This window comes from Crocodylus porosus, unplaced genomic scaffold, assembly GCF_001723895.1.
Source record: "Crocodylus porosus isolate Cpor-Errol unplaced genomic scaffold, CroPor_comp1, whole genome shotgun sequence".
In the NCBI taxonomy this organism is placed as follows: Eukaryota; Metazoa; Chordata; order Crocodylia; family Crocodylidae; genus Crocodylus; species Crocodylus porosus.
In genome coordinates this window covers 34112518-34136260 of record NW_017728911.1, presented here as the reverse complement: position 1 = coordinate 34136260, position 23743 = coordinate 34112518, and the positions used below count along the sequence as shown (strand labels likewise).

The 23743-nt window shown below is 42.0% G+C and overlaps 1 protein-coding gene across 2 annotated transcripts in view; it reads left to right on the top strand.

Annotated features, from left to right (window-relative positions):
• FAM169B (family with sequence similarity 169 member B) overlaps nucleotides 1-23743 on the top strand; it is a 54523-nt gene that overhangs the window by 12986 nt on the left and 17794 nt on the right. For both annotated transcript variants that reach the window (XM_019533779.1, XM_019533778.1), the window contains exons 2-5: nucleotides 4295-4428; nucleotides 10329-10428; nucleotides 18101-18186; nucleotides 20565-20739. In XM_019533779.1, the coding sequence (XP_019389324.1) occupies nucleotides 4295-4428; nucleotides 10329-10428; nucleotides 18101-18186; nucleotides 20565-20739 (495 nt within the window). The remainder of the gene's footprint in view (nucleotides 1-4294; nucleotides 4429-10328; nucleotides 10429-18100; nucleotides 18187-20564; nucleotides 20740-23743) is intronic.

Genomic DNA, 23743 nt, shown 5'->3' with positions numbered 1-23743 from the left:
TGACTAGATCCATGGCTTTGTTAGAGATCAGGCACATGTAGTGAATAAGCCTGATTTTCTTTTCTTTTTGGACACCTGTGTTTCGATCTTTCAGTTTTGTGCAAAGTGAGTCTGGCCTTCATTTACAACTACTCCTTGCTTAACGTCATGGTTACATTCTTGAAAAATGTGACATTAAGAGAAATGATGTTAAGTTACATCACAGTAGTTACCTACTAGCAGGTGGTGGCCAAGCAACATTATAACCAAACACGGTGCAACTTTAAACGAGTATATTCTCTAACAGATCAGCGATGTAATAATGAAACAATGTTAACCGGGATGACTTAAGTGAGAAGTACCTGTAGTTCTAAAGGAAGGGGATTTGTCCACTTTACAAAAACCACCTTATAATCCAGTTTAATTAACAGTGCTTATCTTGGAGAAATCTGGGATTGGAATAGCACGGGATATTGCAGAAAAAAAAAATCGATCTGCATTTGAGGTTCAGGGCTGAAACAGTAACTTTAATTGCTACAATGATCTGGGGTTCGATGTAGGTGTAGCAAGGGTTTTGCTGGTCAAGTTGGACATGGGCTGACCCATATGTGGGAAGCTTGTGCAGTGCCCTGCTTTGCTTTGCTTTGCTTTGCTTATAGTCATTTCTAGATATTGCTTCTCATTTTAAAGATGAGATTTTTCTTAGCTAGTGTGAATACATGAAACTTCACTGATGCGACTGGCAGCACTCTGATTTCCACTATCTGAGGACCTTATTTAATGAGAACAAATGTTACCGTAAAAAGACAGAATTTACTACTTTTTTGTTTTTGCGGTAAAATGTGGCTTTGCCCAGTAGTCTCCAGACTGACTCTGCATGCTCAAAAACCGGAATCTGAATGCAAAATAGATCTCTCTCTAATATTGATGTATTTGCATTTATAAACGTGCATATATCTATGTACGTACTAATGTGCTGGTTGCATTGGGAGTATTTCCCCCCACCCTCTCTTTAACAATGTGCGCAGTTGCTATATAAAAGACCAAGGCAGATACCTACCTGCAAGCCCGTCCTTGACATTGTCGGCTCGGCCTATGTGATGTCATGACCTTGTTTACCGGCGGTGGCTATTTAAGATGGCAGCCCCGTCCAGCGCCGCAGCAATGCGAAGGCTGGAATGTCTGGAATCCCTCGAATGCAGTAGGCCTCCCGTTCTAAATTTACTCTCCTTATGGTTATATGGTACCTCCTCTGTGGCTGCAGCGAGAGGCCCCCTTTTTATGATTTTTTTTTTTTCCGCCGTCGGGTGGTAACCCTTTGTGCACATTGCCCATTTAAAAAAAGAAACGCTTGGTCGGTGTCTGGCTGGTACAATGTGCTCTTTTGTTGTTCCTGCTTAGGATCAAACTCTAATGAAATCCTGTAATTTAAATCTGTTCAAAACGCTGTCCTTGGATTCTTGCAGTCCAAGTGTCCCGAGCTGCTGAAAGGGGCCTCAAGCCCAAGGCATCCTTAGGAAAACATTGCTGCTTTCCTTTTAAAGCCAAGTTGACAACTTATTTGGAGACTGATGATTAGGTTTTTAAAAAGCGTCTTTTTCTGGCTTTCTTATGCTTTCACCATATAATAAGTCTTTGCTGTGAATGACATTAAGCTCGTGAAAATGTTTTTGTTTGTGCGTTCAAAAAGACGTTGCAATTTCTTCTTCTTCTTCTTTTTTTTTTACAGAGGCGAAGTGTGGGTCACCTACCTCATTTTGTAACTAAGTATCCAGACCTTTAAAACTGGCAATTCCCAAAGTGCCCAAATGAGTTAGGAGCACAAACCTTACTGTCAGTGCTCCTAAAACTCATTGAAAATTGCATCCTGAGAAGAAAAAAGAGAATACAGAAACATTTTACTTACCCAAGGAAAATTGCTTTTTGTGGAGGGCTGTGCTGGGGAGCTGTTGACTTGTTTTAATATTTACCTTGTGATGTTATATCACAGCTCTCCAAATTAATCCCCATTAGCTAAGTCCAATGCAACTTGAAGGTATTAGTTGGGTAGTTTTTCAGTGAGGAAGAGGACAAAACAATGTTTCTTCATTAAGTAGCTTTATCCTAATGGCAGGATGTAGCATTGTGAGTGCTGCACACGTCCCTGCCATATATTAGAATAGCTAGAAACTCAATTTATATGTTAGGGTATGTGCGGTAACTTAAATCAGATGTACAGATATTAAAAAAAAAATGGAAAGCAACTCTTCAGGGCACTCCTCTGTTCAAAAGGAAGTAACCAGCACATCTAATCATCCTCCCGTCACTAGATTTCCGACATACCGAATGGCCCCTTTACCTGACATGGCTTGTTATTGTACAGAACCGGTGGGGTAGCACATTATATGGCTGCGGAAAAAAAAATCTCCTCTGCTGACTGCTGGCTAGGACTTTACAGTGTGACGGAGCCTGACCGTGTTGCAATGCTCCTTTCTCTCCCATTTTCTCTGATACAAACATGTTCTGAGAACCCACTTGCACAGCAGCACCTAGAGACTGACTGTTCGGTGCTCGGAGACACAGTACGTAGCACTGCTATCAAGCTTCGGGATGTAAGCTGATTGCCTGCAAAAGCCAGGAATGGAGTATTTAAACCCTTTTTGTCCGGTGCTGAATAGTGGTGAATTATAGGTTGCTGGTTTCTCTCCTTTTTTGTTAAGGAAATGGGTATTGATGACTGCCAGAGGCAGGATTCTGCGTTCTGTGGACGTGAGACAACAAATCTTACGTTTGGAAAGCTGCCTTTCTACCTATTGCAATTTTGTGGTCCCCAACACTGTAGTCTGAGTGCCCAACAATTTTTATATAGTAAATCATCACAGCTCCCCTGCAAAATCCACGCCCCCTGCTCTATGCTTCCTGACTACCTCTGCAGCTATTTCACTTTATTCTCCTGCCAGGTGGGAGCGAATCCTGGATCAAAAGAACAGAGTTCAGGACTGTAAGAACTTTAGCCCTTAAATGTGGCACCATGATGGAGCTGTTCCTTTGTCCCCAGAATGAGATGCACAGTAATTACTGGCGGAGTTAGTGAGGAGCCTTAAATTAAGAAGGTTGTCCTCTCGAGCTAGGAAACAGTCTGTCTCCAGAGTGTTTGATGCTCTAGCAATGGATTTGGCTAATTATACTACATTATAATATCAGGGAGTGTTGGGGGAGTGGGCAGTTATTTTCTTTTTTCCAGCAGGCAATCAGGGATCATGCTATTGTGTGACATTACTTACCTTTGGTAACAGGTGGCATCTGAGATCATCTGAATATATGCATGTTTCTATTCAGGTATACCTAATGCTGATAACACTGCATGTTAGATGCTCCTATTCAGATATATCTAATATCTGAATCAGCTAGTTTGTATACTGATAGTTTGTATACTATCAGCAAATACCTCTCAGGAATATCCTGCAGAAGCGAGTCTCATGCATTAGAATACAAGACTAGTGATTATTATCATTAAGGGAATTTCTCTACGTAACATTTTAATATGTTTTTCAACAACTATGAAGATAGATATCTAACATTGAACATAATGAATATGAGTTGTAGAAGTGACTCCATGGAGGGAGAATTCCCTGTAGTGCAGTGATTCTCAACCAGGGTGCCACAGCACCCCTTTTCAAGGGTGCTGCAAGTTGCCATGCGATGTTAGCAGTCTTAGGTGCGCAAGCATGATTCACGAGATAAAACCAGATATTTTCAATACCAATCCAGTTTTAAAATTATTCGGCCTTATTATGCTCTTTCTGAGTTCTTTGTAACAGAAGAATGGCTCTATTATTTTTCTGCAGTAAAAAAGTGAAAACTAAGAGCTGGCACTTTCCTAACAGTGTCTTGAGTCTGACCAGGGGTGCGTTGAGTCTAAAAGGTTGTAGTGGAAGAACAGACCACGGACAGATCTGCAACGGGAGAGGCCTTCCAACAACACTGGAAGCATCAGAGATTACTTTTTCTTATTTCTTTTTGAATAGCATGAACAGCCTGCTTGCGTTTTCAGAAGCTTGGGAGAAAAAAAGATTCAAGAAGCTTTCAGCTGAGCAGGATGCTTGTCAAGCATATTCAGTCTAAAGGTGGTAAATGTGGGTTACTGCTGTATGGCCCAGTTCTGCAAAAAAAAAATTTTTTTTTCCTGGAGGGTAAAGAAGTAGAAGGATCCAGTGCTACTAATCATTCTGTTTTAGGCTCTCACAGTCTACTAGCAGATTTTAAAAAATGTATGTATATAACTTCCTTTCAAAACATGATCTTGGTGTTTTTCTTTTGTTTTATTTATCCACAGGGCAACTTTACCCCGTAGATATTGCAGGTGGCAAGCCTGAAATTTTCCAGGTAGCAGCTGAGGCCTACTATGCAAAGCTTTTGCAGCAAGCTTCATCGTCTCCCAACTTCTTTTCCATGCCCGGTGGCGAGAAGGTAATAAATAGCATTACATTCAAATTAAAAAATTAGGTGATGGCAAAAAAGTAATTTTAGAGGTGATGAAGGGCACTAGCAATGGTAACCTGTTTGTGACTACAGCTAGGCTAGCGTGGTGAGGTTAAAGATCTCTTTTATGTTTTTGATTAAAATAATTTGGCTTTATTCACGTAGGCTGGCCCGAAAGTGAGTTTGGAGGAAGCTTAAAATCAGGTCTGAAATCTGCAGCTCTGCATCATCTTGTGCAGCGTAGGTCGGTTTACAGAAGTCAATTTTCTTTCTACTTTAGAGATTTATTCTTTCTAATGTGAGTAAACCATAATCACATGGATATTTTTTACTGTGAATCCTCTGATGAACGTTTTGAACAGAAATAGTCGACAGTTTGGATAAAGCACTTAGATGACAAGACTGAAGGGATCAGCCCTGCACTGTCTGAGACATGGTTGGCTAGGACTTTTTCATTTTGTAACTTCAGTTGCGGGATGAAACGTTAAGTATCTGGGCCCCTTTTTATACAACAAAAGTTCCTGTTGGACCAGCTGTGTTTATATTATTGCAGAGCGTTGAGGCAATACCATAGTTAGTGGAAATCGTTGTTTGCATGGAATACAGCAGCTCTTATGCAGTTTTGGAAAATATTTTGCAGTAATTTCCAGAAAAAATCCAGTTCATGTAGGGTAACTTTTATACAGTCTGGGAAACGAGAGTGGCTGGCCGTAGAATACTCTTTTAATGCCCTCTGGTGGACCTGGATCAGAACTGTCTGTAATCGCATAAAAACAACTGAAAATGCAGACTCGCAGAGTTAAGGATTTTACTCTGTTCTTAGCTCAACCTCTCAGGCCCGGTTGCAGTCTTATCTGATATTTAGTTAGGGGGTGAGAAGACAAGCCTGGAGCACAAAGTGGTGCATCGTACAACAGTTAGACACGATAGGTTAGATTAAGGATGGCATTTTGTTTTTACTTGGGAATTATCTCAGTTTCGTGACTTGTAATCAGACCTCAACTAGGAGTTCAGATTTGTTCTTTGTACTTGATTTTGATCTCATCTGACCTGAACATAAACTGTACAGCCAAGAAAGGGTTAAGCAGTGGGCTTATTTCTGCTGTATTTTTCTGCAGGGTAACCTGGAATATAAAAATTGATATTTTGTAATTAAAATGAACTGCATTAAAAAAAGAACAGTGGCCTTCTGAGCTAACAACCACTGTTTCACCTCATTTGGGATTTCATAGATTTTCATAGACATTAGGGCTGGAAGGGAGCGAGATCATCGGGTCCAGCCCCCTGCCCAAGGGGCAGGAAGTCAGCGGAGGTCAGATGACCCCAGCAAGGTGAGCATCCAGATGCTTTGTGAATGTATCCAGAGTAAGTGCTTGCACCACTTCTGTGGGGAGTGTATTCCAGACTCTGGAGACTAGGATGGTAAAGAAGTTTTTCCTTATGTTCAGTCTAAAATGGTCTTCCAGCAGTTTGTGACCATTAGACCTTGTCTTCCCTTGGGGTGCCCTGGTGAACAGGCGTTCTCCCAGATCCGGATGCACACCCCTGATGTACTTATAGGCTGCCACCAAGTCCCCTGTGAACCTGCACTTCTCCAGGTTGAAGAGTCCCATGCCTCTCAGCCTCTCCCGTAAGGCCTGCTCTCTTGACCTCTAATCATGCGTGTGGCTCTCCTCTGGACTCTCCAGAGCCTCTCCATGTCCTTTCTAAATTGTGGAGCCCGGAATTGGATGCAGTATTCCAGCTGCAGCCTCACCAAGGCTGAGCAGAGCGGGAGAATGATTTCTTGGGTCTTACTTGAGATGCATCGGTAGATGCAAGCCAGAATTTTATTTGCTTTGCTGGCTGTGGCATCTCATTGGTGGCTCATGTTCATCTTGTGGTCAGTCGTGACCCACAAGTGAGTGTAGCATTGCCGAGCCTATAAGTATGATGTGGGTTCTTCCCCCCCGCCCCAGGGTGGAGCACCATGCAATTCTGTGTTGGATGTCATCAGGTTTTGATCCGCCCACCTTGCGAACCTGTCCAGGTCAGCCTGAATCCCCAGCCTGTCCTCTAGCATGACCACACTGCGCCATAATTTGGTAACACACCCCTGAAAATTTAGAGGTGAGGACTGCTGTGATTGACTATATGCTTGCCTATGATAACCAGCCTGTCATTTCTGTAGGGACTGGGAGCAGTGGTCTGCCTAGTGAATATTAGATATTGTTACTTACTTGCTTAGCTCATAAAAGCACCACCCAGTCTGTTGTGAATGGTAGTTTTTGCTCCGGGGAAGTATTCAGGGTGGGGATAGCCAGGATTATTGCAATTCAGGTTTGAAGTTCATTGCCAGAGTTCTGCATAGGGAAAGCTTGTTCAGTTATGCCTGTCTCATGCTATTGCTGTTAGTGAGGAAGCACATATGCTTGCAAAACAAAAATAAAAATCATAATGGCCAGATTTGTAAGAGGCACAGCATTGGACTTTAAATTTTAATGGTGCTCAGAGGTGCCTCTGTGGTGCCTATGATGATGTATTTCTTTTTAAAAAGTGAAAAAAAGAAAAAGAAAAAAGGATATAAAATCCATAGATGATACTAAGATTTTCAGGTAGGTCAGATGTGTGGTACAATTAGGTTCATGTTTCTTCAATAGCTCAGTGAAAGCTTACACATGAATATATTTGTTTCCAGGGTTCAGGCACTTGTGAATTAGTGATTATCAGATTCATTTGAAGGTTGTTGCCTTGAATAATCCATAGTTTTTGTTTCTCCTTCCATCCAACAAGCAGTGTTAGGTATATCACAGGGCTTAATTAGGGTTCATAGCCAATGGGCAAATACATGACATTAGAGTGCGACACGTTCATTCACAGAAATGCATGCCAACAACCAGGTTTTCAAAAATACATCTGTTAAATTATACACACAATTTGTTTGTACCTAAACTTACTGGGGTGCAATTGCACTATGCATATATAAATCCTGATTTGCATATGTAGTTATTGGTATACAACAATTAGTATTTATTTACCACAGCACTTGGAAGAAGAATAGTAAAAGCCCAGGACCAAGAGGTCAGAAAAGTCATGTTTTGTTGTTGGCTCTATCATTGACTCTGATCCCCTAGCTACCATATTTAATTGAGTACAAGATGACCCTGAATATAAGATGATCCCCAGTAATTAGACTCTATACATGGAAAATTGATAGTTTGTCCCCCTCGTACTGCTACAGCAGGGAAGATGAATCTGGGGGGGGGGGATTGGGTGGCCCCCTTACTCTCTGTTCTTCCAACTGCTTTTCTCTGCAGCCCCTTCCCCTCCCCACCCAACTTACTGTCAAACTTTGTTCTCCCTGAGTACATGAAAGTGAGGGGCAAATTTGAAAATGCTGATTTTGAAATAACCATGCCTGTAATGATTTAGTTAATCCAGAATTGACACTGCTGAAACTGCTGCAATTTTTAATACAGGTACTCCATAAACACACTTTTAAGCAGCATTTGTGTACCTACTTAAAACCATACTGGGTTTAAAACTCAGTTCATTCGCTGCCGCTTCCACTGGAGGATCTGCTGCTGCTGTCGCTGCTGCTGTCCTCATCACTGTTTTCCAGTCCGGTTGTCTCAATGTCTTCCTCGCTGTCGCCGTCTATTTCCCCACTGGGGGGGGTCTTGAAAGATCCTGTGACAAATATCCCTCTGCCAGGTGGATTTGGCTGCGTTCTCATCATCCTCTGCTACTGATTTTTGCTGGTAGGACTGGAGTTTGCTCGAAGCCAGTTTACACAGTCTACCACCTCTAGGTTTTTTGTTTGGTTTTGTTTTTTTAAGGAAAATTTTTCATGTTCCAAGCTGAATCAGCCAAATCAATTCCAAATCTGTGAGTCATTCAAGAACTATAAGTGGTCCTACTACCAGTGAACACCCTCCACCCCCACCTGGGGCTTCAGATGTTTTCAAATTATTTGGCAACCATCCTACATGCAGGCCGAAGTGCATGGAGGCTTGGGGTTTGGATACCTCTGAGGTTTGTTTGCCCACAGCCATATGGCTGCAGGAGCAAGCTAGGGAGAAGTCTCCTATTTTCACAAAGTGGTGTAAAACCAAGATCTTCCCACTGGAAATGAAAGTGGGAGGTTAACTATACATTACTTCCACGGGTACCGCCCCATGCCAGAAAAGTAGCCATCCTCTGCCCTTGGGAAAACTGCCTTAGTAGTCATGGTGTTTCCCCTGCCAGGTAAGTCTACCACCTCTAGGTCTGTGTGCCTGTACCTAGACCAAAAAGCTCATGATTTGCTATGTAGTTCTTTGGGCTGGGCTCCTGCAGAATCAATAGCGATTCAAGCTGTGGTAACCCCACAGCTCAGCACTGTTTTGTATGTGTGTGTACTCCAGATAATACCCCCCTCCACAAAGGAGCCATGTGCTAATTAGCCCCTCTACTCATGACTGGAGCCATATGTTCTTGTCACAAGTCCTGGGATCCTTCAAAAATTTATATGCGGATGAGACTCAGGACAGCTTGGTTCATCTCTGCCTCATGGAGGGTGGGATCTCACTAATTATATGCAACAGGCTGTGAGAGGAGGGCACAGAAGGATTTTGGGTGAACTGTCTGGGACCCCATTGATGATGTTCACCAGACATTTAAGGCTGGTGAAGAAATGGGAATCATTGGAAATGGGAAAGAAAGGCACAGCTCAGCTGTGGGAGTGAAGAAATTGAAGTGTATTCAGTGTAGTGGCTCACTATGACTTGAAAAGGAGTTGGCACTGGAGAACAAAGTGCAAGGGACAGTACCATACATCTTACTAGATGGGGGTGTGCCAGGGGTAGGCAACCTGTGGATAATGTGCCAGCAACGTGCCAGTGTGGCATATGAAGGCATTTTACTTGGCACGCAAGCCTCAGACAAGATGGCGGAAAGGGGGCCTAGGAAGGGACCACAACAAGAATTGGTCCCCGTCTATCTCTGGCACGCCAGCATCTTATAAATGGAGTTTGCCCAAAGATGTAGCTGAACCCTGGACTACACTAACCTATCCTTGTGGTAGAGCCTCATCATCAGTATATTTGTCCAGTGTGGGCCATTTGTTTTGTAGTCATGCTCAGTGTTGGCTTCCTTTAATCGGCTTCATAGTTGGTTTACATTACTGAGCACATGCTGCCTTTGGCAGCAGTTAAATGACAATGTATTTAATAGCTGGGATGGTGCAGGCACTAAGGCACATGGTTGACAGCCCAGAGGCCTCAGGTTTGGGGTCATAGCAGAAGCGCCTGTGGCATGGCCTGGCAGACTAATGAATCTGAGAATTCTGCTAAACACCTTGTCACAGGAACATGAAAAAAGAAAGGCTAGGAATGTATTTAGTGAAGTTTCCTTGTGTACAAATGTGAGATAAGGGATGAACCTCTTATATTTGAATAAATATGGTAATTTTTTCCTTCTGTACATCATCAGTTAATGTCTTGTATAATACTTTCCTACCGTCTGGGGCTGGTGAAGCCTAATGAATGGTTTGCAAAACGCATCATGATCCACGGCTAGAAGAAGCTATAATAAGTGCAAAGTTTTGTTGATAGCTATTTGTTACATGTGCTTCCTGTTCCATAACACTGTGTGTGAGACAGAGAAACCACAAGGTAATGTCCTAACATGGGTGAGCCACCAGTTATATTAAGGTAGTATTAAGTTACTCGTTTTGACCATTTAAATCGGTCTAAATTAACACTTTAACAATAACACTTAAAAACTATGATTGTCTATAAGTAGTGTGGCCACGTACTTCCTAGAAGCCGTGACCAAGATTGCGAACTCTGTGTGTACACCTGAAAAATGAAGCATTTCTTGCCAGCTGGTCAGTACACCACAGCTACCTGCATTTTTTTTTTTTTTAGGTGAAACTTGATGCTTCCTGTGTGCGGTTCCTTCCGGTGTACCGAGATGACACTTCATGCAAGATTTTGGTGCTAACCAATCCGCAGGATAAAGAGACAGGTTAGATTTTTGTCACTGTATTTTCGCTTAATTAAATTTTAGTACAGCGGTATTTAACTCTGTGCTGGATTTTGAATACGAAACAGATTTAGCTTACGCTTCAAGAAATCATTTTAAAAGGCTGTTTGTAGAAGCAGTCTAGTTTGAGTGGAGGACAGGGAATTCAGGACTGTCTTCATAGCTCTACCACCAAGTAATGGGTCAGCTTTGGTTTAAAACTGATAGATGATATATCTGTATTGTTTTTTCTTAGTGGCATCCACTGCCTCAATTGTAGGTTGAATTGGCCTATATTTCTGTATTGTCTTGTGAGATGTAGATTTAGGTGAAAGCTCAAGCCCTGAATTAAACCCATTTTGTTAGCTGATCTCCTGCAATCTACTCCATGCTGGTTTGTGTACTACCTTCTACGAATGCTTATGATACTGATTGTGCTTATAATGTTTACAGCCATATGATGTCCCTAAAAGAACAGTTCATTACAGTCACAAGTGAACGAAGTGGACCAGTGCTTGCTGACACTTCTATCTCACATGACATTTGTTGGGTTATCATCAGAATCTGTGTTTTGGATAATGATTACATATTAGGCTGTCTTTCATTTACTAAGGATTACTGCTCTCTGCACCCCTCCTGGCTTCTTTCTACCTAGCCCTAACATCCAGTAGGCTGTGTGGCTTGGGCTGTGCCTGGGACTTTACAAGTCTGAAAAGTAGTAACACAAATCATGATGCCACTGTCCAGCCAGGACTGAAGACAGAAATAGTGCCAAAAGTACAAAATGCTACTGCTTGATCAAGAGAATATTCTGAGTTGTTGTGGAGCAGCAGGTGGTATAATTCTGGGGACAACTCCTTGAGAAACAGTATCACAAATGCCATGTCAGGGCATTATTTACTCCTCTAGTTAGGTAAGCTCATCCCATATGCCAGAGATCCATGAGAATTCAAGTTCTGCCTTGAGGAAGCAAACTGATTGTTCATTTTTTAAAATAATTATGCACTGGCTCCCTTCAACCCCTGTGAAGAGAAGAGTGCCAGGTTCATCTCTGGAAATTTCAAAGCTTATTTCTGAAATTATAAACTCTGAATTTTCCTTAGGAAAGATTTACAGCCAGTAAATAAAATATACACACATACGCACAATAATATACTTGATAATACAATACTGGATATATACAATAATATACTTGATTATCTATCTATCTATCTATCTGTTGATATAGATATATATTTATATATCTATATATTATTAAGTCAGTTCCAAGGCTGCTGTGACTGTGGGGGTTCCTTAGATGATGTGCATCGTTGGTGACTCTTTGGGCAAAGTAACCTGGAGGCACCCGTCTCCTCTCCTGGTATGGATGGCCATTGGCTCACATGGAGCTCATCTGCCCTTTGACAGGTCTTGTTTCTAGTGCTGCTGGGTGTCTACACACCCTCCTCACCCAGGTTAGCTCAGGGGTGGGTGCCAGTTTAGTCGATGACAACCTGACCGCTGTCACATATTGAGAGTACACAGTTCAGTCATTCATTTGGCCAATTTAGGCCCCATCTCAGATACACAGCTTCAAGTTTCTTCACGTAAGCCAAAAAAGATTAATTTTGCTTGTGGTTGCAGATAACCCTAGAGTGTTTTTAAGGCTACCCTGCTAGTTAAGTGCTGCCCATGCTAGATTGACAGCTGTAATTCAGTTGGTAGAGGAAGGGGAGGGAGCGAAACTGCCAGCCCATAGCCTCTTGTAGGGCTGATGCCAGTCATTAGGGTCAATCTTAAAGCTGCTTTCAAGCCCATGTCCACTAACTATCTATATTGTAAACCTCTGAATTCAGTCCCTAGTAGCAATCTAACCCAAACTTGGAAGCTCTGCTAAACTTCTAGATGTGACCCACTGCTACTTGCATCCCAGTCCTCTGCTTTCTGCAGTGTGTCTGGATGTATGTGGCCATGCAGGCTTTAAATACAGGTAGTCCCCCTGCGGCAGTCCCACAAAGCCAACTTTCACCCCTTCTGTACTCCACTTCTTCTCTCTGCTGCTTCTAAGTAGAGGTGAGCCTGGAAAGAGAAACAGGTAGTCTGTGGACTGGTTCCACTTTGTGGCACAAGAAAACCTGAGACTTCTTAAGAAATAAGGCGAAGCCAGTGGATATAGTGTGAAGTACATGTGGCTGAAGAAGGGCACCTTGTGTGGGTGTGGCTTTTAAAGTTGGCCTCAAAGTCCGCCCGGCACGCCCGTGTAGGCTACACGTAGAGAGTCGATGGTTCCTTTAAAACTGCAGCCCCTTTCCTGACGTTAGTTTTAACAAAAGGTTGTTAACAGTTTATTGGAAGGAATTTCAGCACTGATGCTTTCTAAGCAAAAGAAAATGATATACTGCAGGCCAAATTCTGCCCTTAGTTGCAGTTGCAGATCCTTGTTTATTTGTATTTAAATAGATGAACTAAAAATAGTGTTAAGGCGGTTTGGATTACCTCTTGAATGGGAATATCCAGGTTAATCACCATGTCAAAAAAAGAGATTGTGGAGAATCACTGAGTGCAACTATATGAAAGAAATAATGGTGCATTTAAGGTTTTACAAGCTTGCGGCCAACCTATGTAGATGTACATTCAAAATATATTACTTTTTTACTTTATCAAGAATGCAGTATTATGAACATATAAAAGCTCTGTGAAGCCTCCCTATGGATCTTTCATGTGTGTAATAGCCTGATTACCCTGGAAAAACAGTTTGATAAAACAATTAAAATTCTGTTTTGTCAGCTTTTGATTTCTCAATGAAGAAAAGGCTAAAGGCCCACAAACTCCCTATTGTCTTTTAAAAAAATATAATATTTTAATAAATACAATGTTTTAGTGCTCAAGTCATTCCTGCATTTAATATTCATATGATCGGTGGTTGCAGAGTTCCCATGAGCCACACCTCTTCTGCGCACTCTTTCCAGATAGCAGCCTTGGACTGTTGATAACAATCAGATTGATTGGAAACTTCATTTAACATCTCCCTGAAGTTTCCCTTAGCCTTATAATTATTACAGCACAGTAATAATATGGAATATAGTGCATGGGAAAGCTATTCTACAAATCCACAAGAATCAGCTATTGATGAGATGTCACTAAAACATGCGTCTTGCTCCCTTCCAAAAGCCTGTCTGTGAAAATGTTTTTTCTTTTTTTTTTCATTTTTCTACTGAACTGTAAATAAGTTTCTGACATGGTTAATGGGCGACCTATACTTTGTGCTCCAGACCCAACTTGTGAGCACCACTTTGGAGAAAAAGTCCTTCTTACTTCTATACATCTTCGCTGAACTGTGACTCGCTTACTGTGGAATTGGATGCGAGGGCGCACTGCCCCTGCGTCCTACCCATAACAGCCATAATCTTTCCTGGCAGGCTTTGATTTTGTCTAGACCAGCTACCTCCATCTCTGGGCTGGGCTGTAAAACAAACTGCCCTGCCTTTGTTTCTGTGTCTCAGTGTCTCTTTTTTGCAATGCTTGTCAGGTATCACTGACTCCAGTACTAAGTATATCTCCTTTTGCCTGGCTGTGGGGACTGTAAGGGGTTTCACATCCTTCTTTGAACCTAGCCTCTGGAAGGGTAAGTCCAGCTGGCCTAGATGGACGCAAAGCTTCATCCTAACCAATAGCCCATGGTCACTTCTTTGAAGCTGTTTTACCCCAGGTACTTTATATTTGCCGTTGTGTAGTGCTGTGTGTTTTGTGGGATTGCTTCTTATAGTTTCCTTTGGCTTAACTTTGTACATTCAGGCAGAATAAATGTCACACACAGAAAGTGGAGTACAGATGGCTTTTTATATGCTGTCTTATTTGATCGATTTCTATAACTTCTTGGTCGTTTATTGTAAGCCCCCCGAGCTGTTTTTGGGGAGCGGAGCATATACTTCAAATAAGTACTTATCATAATAAACTCTGAGAATAGTATTCATAACTGCTTTGATTCTACAGTTCTTAAAGCAGGTAGTTTACCAAAGTAAAGTCTTTTTTATTTATGCTTAAAGCAATAATTATTCAAATTAACAAAGTAATAATGAGACTGGAGTTGGTTTTCTAGGTGAATAGTGCTAAAGTTTTGGGGGCTTCTGAATCTGAGGTTTTGGTTAGATCCACGATAAGAAAGAGGCACTAATTTCAAAGCTGATATTTGGATTTGAACTCCTCTTCTGTGTGGTTTTGCTCAGAGGTGGACTTCCATCCCCATCTTTTCTAAACGAGTTCTGAAGTGTTGGAGATAAATATTTGGTAGCTCTTCTACGCAACATCACCCATTGCCTCGGCTGGGAGCATTTCTTATTTATTCATGCTGGGCTGAGTCTTCTGTTCTGTTAGTATATCTGTATGAACATTTTTATGAGAATGTAAATTGTGTTGCAAGGGCTTACTGAGCATAACAAGGGCGATTAAGATCTTTACAACCTTAAACAAACATGAAGTGTTGTGGTGCTTTCTAAATGCTGAATATAATAATATAATAATTTGCTGAAACTGCTAGACGTCATGGAACATTTATCACGGGATACTTGCAACAAATCACTGGGAAAAACTTGAACAGGAGCAGGAAGACATAATTTGGTTGCAGGAATTATGCCCATCTTAGGTACTTATGTGGCCTCCGTCATTGTAGGAATGTATTTATTCTCACTGCATCTCTGTAAGGTAGAAAAGGGTTATTATCTGCATTTCACAGATGGGAAATTTAGGTACAGAAGATATATCACTACCCTCCTAGTGCAACAGGAAGCTTCATTATTACACCAAAGTGATTCCCCTTCTTTGGGTTTCTGAAAGTAGCACGTGCAGAGGGGATGCGGTGTGTCTCGGTTCCCTGTTGCCTGGCACCATACTGGCATGGCGTAACGATACTCAGAGAGACATGGGGTATTTCTGCACTGCCTGGCGCACTGTAGTATAGAGATAACCACACTAATTCAGGTGCCAGAAGCAGTCTAGCTACTGTAAAGCAGAACTCCCCATGGGCTGCTTCACCTTGCTCAGGGGAGCTCTGTGTTACCACAGCTCAGCTTTTTCCAAGGTCTCAGCTAACTGGAGTATCTCTACACTTTGCTGTAGTGTGCTAAATGACTTGTCTTCAATCACAGAAGAAGCCTGCGGCAGAGCTGGGAACTGAACCCCAGTTGCCAAAGATTCAGGTTAGCATGTTAACTGGTGGACTGTCTTGTCCTCTCCAAAATGAGCACTGAGTGAAGATGATGGCAGGTACCTAGTAGGCTGAAGTACACCATGAACCCCAAACTCTGGCTATGAGAACAGTGACGACAAGAACTGTATACCTGATATTGTAGCAACAGTTTAAATATATGTCTCCTAAGTGATGCATGGAGAATAGGTTTTGGATCAGAATCCACACTTCCCAGGAATCTGAAAAACTTAGGATTTAAGGCCTGATTGTTAAGAGCATGGGGGGAAAGGCAAATCCAAGTTGGATGGTGCTTGAATTTTCCTGCTTCTCTCTGCATTCACAGTACTGATTGTGCATTTGATTCAAAGAACCAAAACAGTGAGGCTTGCTTATGAGCATAGCAGCATTTGTCCTGCATGCAGTAGAAAGTGAAAATTAACTATGGGCCTGGGTTGAGAAGGAAATACTTTCATGTGCCCAGCACTAGAAGAGATTGCATAGTACAATGGTAGATGGTTTAGGGCCTGATTAAATTCAATATTATTTTGGACTCCTTTGCTGAATAGCCACAGCAGCAGCGAAAACATGCCATGAGAGCCAATGTTTTACCCATTCTGTGTTGCACATTTGTGCCAGGGGTGCATATTCAGCTATTTTTTTTGTCCTCTGCTTATTGAATATTGTCAGTCTTGGGGAATTACTAAATGGGGAGAGGACAAGGAGGGAAAATTCTCTCTCATAAAGTGTGCTTGCATTTGAAATTGTTTCTACAAAATTGATTATAAGAAGAGAAGAAGAATATGGAGAAAACGCCTGTGTATAACTGTGAACCAGATGTTGACTCTAAAATAACCTAAAAGAAAGTATATATATTTGCCTGGGATCCAGGAAAATGTTTTGCTTTATAGTAGGCATCTGTATAGACAAGGTAGCTCAAGTAATGTGATGTGACAGTTGCTATGTCAACTGGTGTATTTTTCTTCCTTTTCCTTTAAATTATTGAATAGCACAGTAAATGTTCCATAAAACTAGCAGCTCAGGACTTGTTTATGCACCTTCTGATTTTCACCAGAGCTTTTTCAAACTTTTCAGACTTTCCATATGTATATTCCATATGTGGTTTGGAGTTTGTGTTGAGCAGAGTTCATGCCAAATCCAGTTTGGTGTTCATTATGTGCAATTACAGTTTGAAATCAGTGTTTGGCCCATCATGTCCCCTTTGTTTGACTCAGCTCTCCTTGGAGCTACATGCTTCATGGGTGTGTAATGCAGCAACGGCTCGTTGTGCTTGGAAATACAGTGGAGGGCTGGAGGGAACAGATTGAATCTATCATAAAAAGCATCAAATCCCTATGCAAATAAGTGTGCAATATTTAATGAATTGGGTCTGGTGTTATAAACAGGCATCTGTGCTTGTGTGCAATACTTTCTTTTATTGTTAACGCAGTACACAGTGTAACAAGTGTTGGCATGTCCTTTAATAATTTACTTAAAATATAAGTTGACTAAAAGCAATAACACTTGCTCCAAAGCCTACAGGCAGCTAGTAAAAACTGAAGCAAAAACAGGAGCCCACCAATGCACATTAGAAATATCTCTAGGTATTGGGGCTAAAACATGTAAATGATAGGAGTTGTAGTAATGCTATTATACTTGCTTGTCTGCAAATCTGTTCATGGTTGGATGACTTGGAGAGGCAGATAGGTCCTGTGGTTCAGTCCCTTAAAATCTGAGACCCAAAACAAGTTCCTTGCTTTTTCAGGGGTATGTCTACTTCACCTCTCCAGCATGTCCCAGCAAAGATACTCCAGTTCACATACTCCAGATCTAGAAATGGGACAAGGAAGCCCTAGATTAGTGGTTCTCAACATTTTTGGACTTGAGGCACCCCTCCATAACTTTAGTGAATTGAGTGGCACCCTGTTTCAAAAATACATTTATAGATGACAGGGTTTACTTCCTTGAAGAAGGGCTGGGCAGTGAGGGTGGGGGATCAGCCAGGCAGGGACAAGCCTGTGTCTGCTGCTTATTTGCTCATCTCCTCATACCTTGCTTATCTCTTCACACCCTGGGGCATCCTTCATCCTTGAGGCACCCCACACTTCGGGGTCTGGCAGGACCCTGATTGAGAACCACTACCATAGTTGTTGCTCTTGAGACTTCAGTCTCTGGTGTTTGAGACTGACTGACTTGGTACTTCCCCAGAGTGACTTCACCACTGAATTTCTGGGTTTGGAGTATGTAAAGGGAAATGAGTGAGTGGGATATACCAGGACCCTGTTGCAAATGCAGCGTAGAGTAGACGCATCCTCATCATCTGAGTGATTCTGGGTTTGGGGGTAATAAGATGGAATCATTCTGGAAACACCGTTACTCTTCATGCTGTATTTTGACTAAACTGAAGTTGGTGCTGGCAATTATATTGATCTTCCGCTTCCTCTCACCAACCAATTCCTGTTTGGTAATGGTCTTTCCCACAGTCAGTCTGAGCTGGTGTGCCCTTTCTTGTAGTTTTGGCAGTTTATCTGAACCAGTCCTGGTGGCCCGTAGAAGAGATAGTGAAGACTGCTGATCCAGCTAGAGAAGGGCTGATACCGGTAAGGTCATTATTTAAACAATTGCTTTTGTGATACAGTGTTTTAGGTATCATGCTTGTACACTGCTGTATTTGGTCTCTCTTGCATTGTTCTGGATAGCAATGATGTGTTTTATACAGTGTGCAGTTTGGGTCCTGGGTCTTCTAATTGCTGTCCACAGATCTCCTGTTGTATCATGGACATTCATTCCTTTCAATGCATAATAATTTTCCCACACAACTGGTGATTCATCTGTGGGCTTTTCTCTCTCTCCAGTGGTTTCCAGGTTGCCGTCTCTGGCAGGCAAAAGAACAATTTGGGCAAACTGAATTATTACATTAGTGGTAACCCTTGACTTGACTGACCATCTGTTGGGAAGCTGAGTCTTATTACCCTTTGGCAAGGTGTCTTATCTAGCTATTTACAAAGACTTGAGCCCTAGATAATATTTTTTTACACGATATTTATTTTATTGTGCTATTTTTATTTAATGGGTTTAGAATTTCTATTCTTTCTCTAACTAGATACCCTTGGTTTGATGCAGTAATTTTATCTTGGAAAAAGAGATGATGCAGTACTATTAGCTGTTAATTTAATCTACTTGCGATTGCTAAGAAAGCCTCACACTGCATATAGGATTTGCATTGCCAGGAGGCAAATGAAGTTGCCTTTCCTTATTCCCATTTCCCACCCACCTCTTTGTTTCACAGTTGGGTGCTTCCTGGCTCTTTCCCTCTGCTATACGTTCCCTGATTCACTGACATTTTTAATCGTAGAGTATTACATCTACCCTTCCCACTGTTGGCCAAATTTAAGAGGCTTTGTTTAGGGAATTAAATAAAGGATTTGGAGGTATAAACCTCTCCCCCAGTCCATAGACAGGCCGTTGAGCAATGCAGGCTTTCAGTCACTTCTCAAGCAGGATGGACGAAAAAGATACTTGACAGACTGGATCACTGTGTCTGCTTGTCCACCCCTCCTCACCTAACCTGAACATTAAAGCCAGTAGTGGCTTGGGGGCATTTTTGTCCCAGGTGTATGTTGTTCAGTGTCACGCAATGATTCTGTCATTGGTTCACTTCTTTTTTTCCCCTCTTAGTAATTTCATCTGTAAATGCAGATTCAACTACCAGGTCACTCCTCTCTTCGCATCCCTCCACTAACTCTCCCACCCCTGTGGCATCAGGCATTGTCGTCACTCCCAAGCCCCTCCAGTGCTATTCTTTCCTTGCCAAAAATCTTACATGGGTTACTGAGTTGCCAGCTTCTCCCTCCAGTCTCAAAGCCCTGATGTTCAATCTTCAGATATGTACCTTTTCCTCTGCACCTGCCTTAGGATGATTTTTTTGAACATATTGCCAAAACTAAGGTATTCTCCTCCATCAAGACCCTCTTTAGGATTCTCCTTTTTCATGAAGCCTAAAAAAAGTTGACAGTGGTTGAGATAACAGGTGCACTGAGGTTCCTACCTGACATGCAAATCAGATCAGCATGGCCTCATAGCTGTCTTATAGTCTCCCATCTGTCTGTATCCATCTGTTTGCTGACAGAAGGAGTAAGATGGTGTTGGCGTTGTTGCACGTAGATTGTGAGCTCATTAGGACAGGACCTTTTTCCATGTATTTGTACAATGCTTGTACCATGGGGTCCTGGCCCATGATTAGGGCTCCCTGGGCTTTTTTACTCATGCTCTGGAGGGTGGTGGGGTGCTTTAATTAAAGCACCTGCAGCATCTCGTATATCAGCATCCCCAAGCTTAAAAGTGGCAGTAGCGGTGCATTAACTAAAGCTTATTAAATGAGTTTTAAAGTGCTCTCACTGCCACTTTGAAGCATAGGGACACTGATACACAGGACGTGGAGGCTGCTGAAGTGCACTAATTAATCGAATTTGCTCTGACGCACTGTAATTACAACATGTCATTAGCAGCTTTTCTGCGTGCCTACAGACATCCCCTGACACACTAGGGTTATATAAGGAATAATGATGAGAAAGACAGAGCAACACTGAATTCTCTCTCTAGTTTTTCTTTCGGAGTCTGATTAGTCCAGGTTGCTGTGATCCAGTTTCCAGCTCAGTCTCTTGTTCACTGTGATGACAGGCAAATCACTCCATCGCTCTGTGCTTCGGTTGCCCCATCTGTATAGCGTACTTTGTAAAGGTATTGACTATTTTGGTTATTAGTACTTGTACATCCCCCTGAGCCCTTTGGATGAAGGACTCTGTATTAGGGTAAATTTTGCTTCTCGTGTTCCACCCGAACTTGACATTTTTCTCCAAAGTAAATGGGATCTATTCCATCACACTCTTTGACTTTAAAAAAAAAAAAAAAAATCTTGGAAGGCAAAATCCTTCCCGTCTTTTTATTTTGCTTGGTCTGCTTTTGTTTATTGTCTAAGGTCCAGACATTTGGAGAAAGGATTGTCCTCTTTGTTCTGAACTACATTGTTTTTGGAATGTTAGAAAGGAGTTCAGCTAATGATGCCTTTTTTGTACCTCATTCTGCCACGGAGTGTGCCAAGATACTCTGGAGCAATGGAGACGCCGTTGCTTTTTACACATTCAAAATTAAAGGTAAGGTCGTTTCGGAGACGCAGTCTCATTGGTTCCTTACTGCCAGAAATGCAATGTTTTTGTTTTTCATTGTTAATAATCCTAGACCCTGTTTACATTTTTAGATAAAAATCACTGTCAACCCATTGTGGAGAAAGAATCATAAGATCTAGCCTTCTTTGGATTTGGAAGCCATCCATTTCGTTTCCATTTAAACATGATGGGTCCAAAATTTTATTTCCAGTTACACTGAGCATCCTTGCTCATTCAAATAAATTCTTTTTTAAACCAGCCAGCTTAGTCATGCATCCAGGAACAAAGATTCAGGCCATATTTACAAAATGGAGAGGACTGTCTCCAGGAAAGCAGAAACTAGGGGGGGTGGGAAGTTTTAGGGGACATAGTGGACAGCCCCCCCCCAAATAGGTCGTCATGGTGGACAAACCAGGAGCTCCAAGTGATGTTATGGTAAAAAGGGCTACTGTAACAAATAGATATAAAGAGAGAAGAACAATCATTGGGATTTGGAGGAAGGATTATTTTTCCCTCTATCTGCCCATTAGTGAGGCTGATACTCATCTTTGTTTCCCAATTCTGATGTTCACATTGTGAAATGGACGATGAAACATGGCAGAGGGTATAGAAACAATTTCCCCTCTCCTCCCCCACAAGAAAGCAATGCCTGGAAAAAATGCTACACAGCAAGATGGTTAGAAAGTACCATCTCTTTTTCTTATTATAAAAAAAGAAATCAAGAATTAATAAGATCCCCATGGAGAAGCTCACCAGAAGAAAATACAGTATTTACCTGAATCCAAGATGACTTTGAATTTAAGACAGCTCCCTCCATAATTACAGGTACTCCTCACTTAATGTTGTCTCGGTTAACGTTGTTTTGTTATTACATCGCTGATCTATTAGAGAACATACTCGTTTAAAGTTGCTCAATGTTCGGTTATAACATTGTTTAGCCACTGCCTACTCACCATTTGCCACCTGTGCCTTGAGAATAATTTTACTCTTTGAGGATCTGTAATTGTGGGTGCCAACACACATCGCCCTTGTAACCACCATAAAGATGCTTATGGGGGCCCAGAACCTTAGCAAACAGATGTCCCTGCCCTTCCTTGCACGACAAATGGCACAAAATGGCATTCTGATTATTTTTAATAACAGTTTGTGACAGCTTTTTGTGGCTGTTTGCTTGTGGAGTGAGAATGCGGGCAGTAGGTAAATACTGTGATGTAATTGGATTTGCTTAACATCGTTTTGCTTAGTTGCATTTTTCGAGAACATAACTACAATGTTAAGCGAGGAGTAGCTGTAGTTTGCAGACATGGGACATTTATAAAGTTGTTATAAATTTCCATGCGTAGAATCTAATTACTGGAGGGTCATCTTAAATTCAGACTTCCCCCCACCATTGCAGGGGGGCAAACAATGGGGCACTTGAGTCACTTGCCGCTTGCCCCTCTTGCACCTTGCCCTTTGCTCCCTCCCCGGGGGCTATGACTCTGACCCTGAGCCCAGGTTGGAGCTGGCATCAGCCTCCCCCTCCTCCCAATTTGTACTTGAAACCAAGATAAGGGATTTCCTTCCCACCATGTTGAATGCGGGGAAGATGCTTCTTAGATTCGAGTAAATAGGGAGCATGTTCAAAATGGCTCTTTATTCTAACAGAGAAAGGCATAACAGGAAGCAGTGGCATTGGATGTTAATTCAAGTTAGAAATTATGCAGTAATTTTTATGGCAAGGGTGACTGGAATATACTTACAAGGGAATCAACAGGTTCTCCATCTGCTTGTGCCTTCAAATCAACCATGGCAATGCCTGTTTTGCTGCAGTGTTGTGTCAGGTAGTGCTATACTGAGACACTGCTACACTTGTTCCATGTGTGCTGTGTCTTAAACCAGAAATAACATAGCCACCATATTGCTCTGTTGTGTCCATATCAGTTAGCCGTGTTGAAAGCCAGAGTTCTTGAGTCATAGAGAAGTAGGGTGGCAGGGACCTCCAGAGATCATCTAGTCCAACCCCTGCCTGCAACAGGATCATCCCTATCCAAACCATCACAAGTGCAGCCAGATTGGTGCAAAAAAGAAATGAAATCAATGTGGAGGTGGAAGGGCTCCAGATTAGCTTTGGAGCATGTCTCCAGGTCAGTCACTGGCCTCTAGCTAAAGTAAGCCTAGGATTCAGAGGCGATCTCAGAAGTTTTGAGACCATTGTAGAGAGCCTGGTGCTGAGACTACAGGGGGAATTACGTCATTTGAAGCCATCAATAAGTAGTCCCAGAAGTAGGAGGTGGAGGCTAGGAGCCATTTTTGTGGGTGCTGGATTCCAGACAGCAGTTTAAAGTTGTCCTCCTCGGTCGAATTTCTGTGGGACTGGGGCCAGGAAAAATGCTGTCCTTCCTTTACATTAAGCCTCTGCTACTTCTGAAGGGGCAAACTTCTTCCCCCTCCGCTGAGGTATAGCCTGGGCTTTGCTGTGCTATCAGTGATGAATCATGTCTCAGACTGTGATTAAGGAATGCAGTGCAAGTCTGTGACTATACCGACGAGCTGCTTCATAATTGGCAAACACTTCAATTACCATAGTACATTTTCCTTTAAGTCCATAAATATTTCTGAGCAAAGCTTTTGGAGAGAAACATTTGTATGGTCTGTAATGATTCATGCCTCAATAAAATACGTTTGCACAGAAGTCTGTTGTGGGTGGAATATTAGCCAAGCTGAAGCTGTTTCTGGGTAAATCGGGAGTCATATTTTGGTTTATAAACCAGGTCTACATGAAATATAAATTTGTAGATTCATGCTTGTCAGCACCTGTCTTTTGTTGCCTGCAGGTTTTTCCCCCCACCTCTGGGTAGCTGTATCTGTTAGGTTTTGACCTTTGTCTCAAAACGCTACGTTTGTTTGCTAAACCCTTTTGGGGAAACATGAGACTGGGATTTGTTTTCGTCCCTCTTTTTCTTGTCATGTAAAGTTCACCATTTGCAACCTGTGCCTTGAGAATAATTTT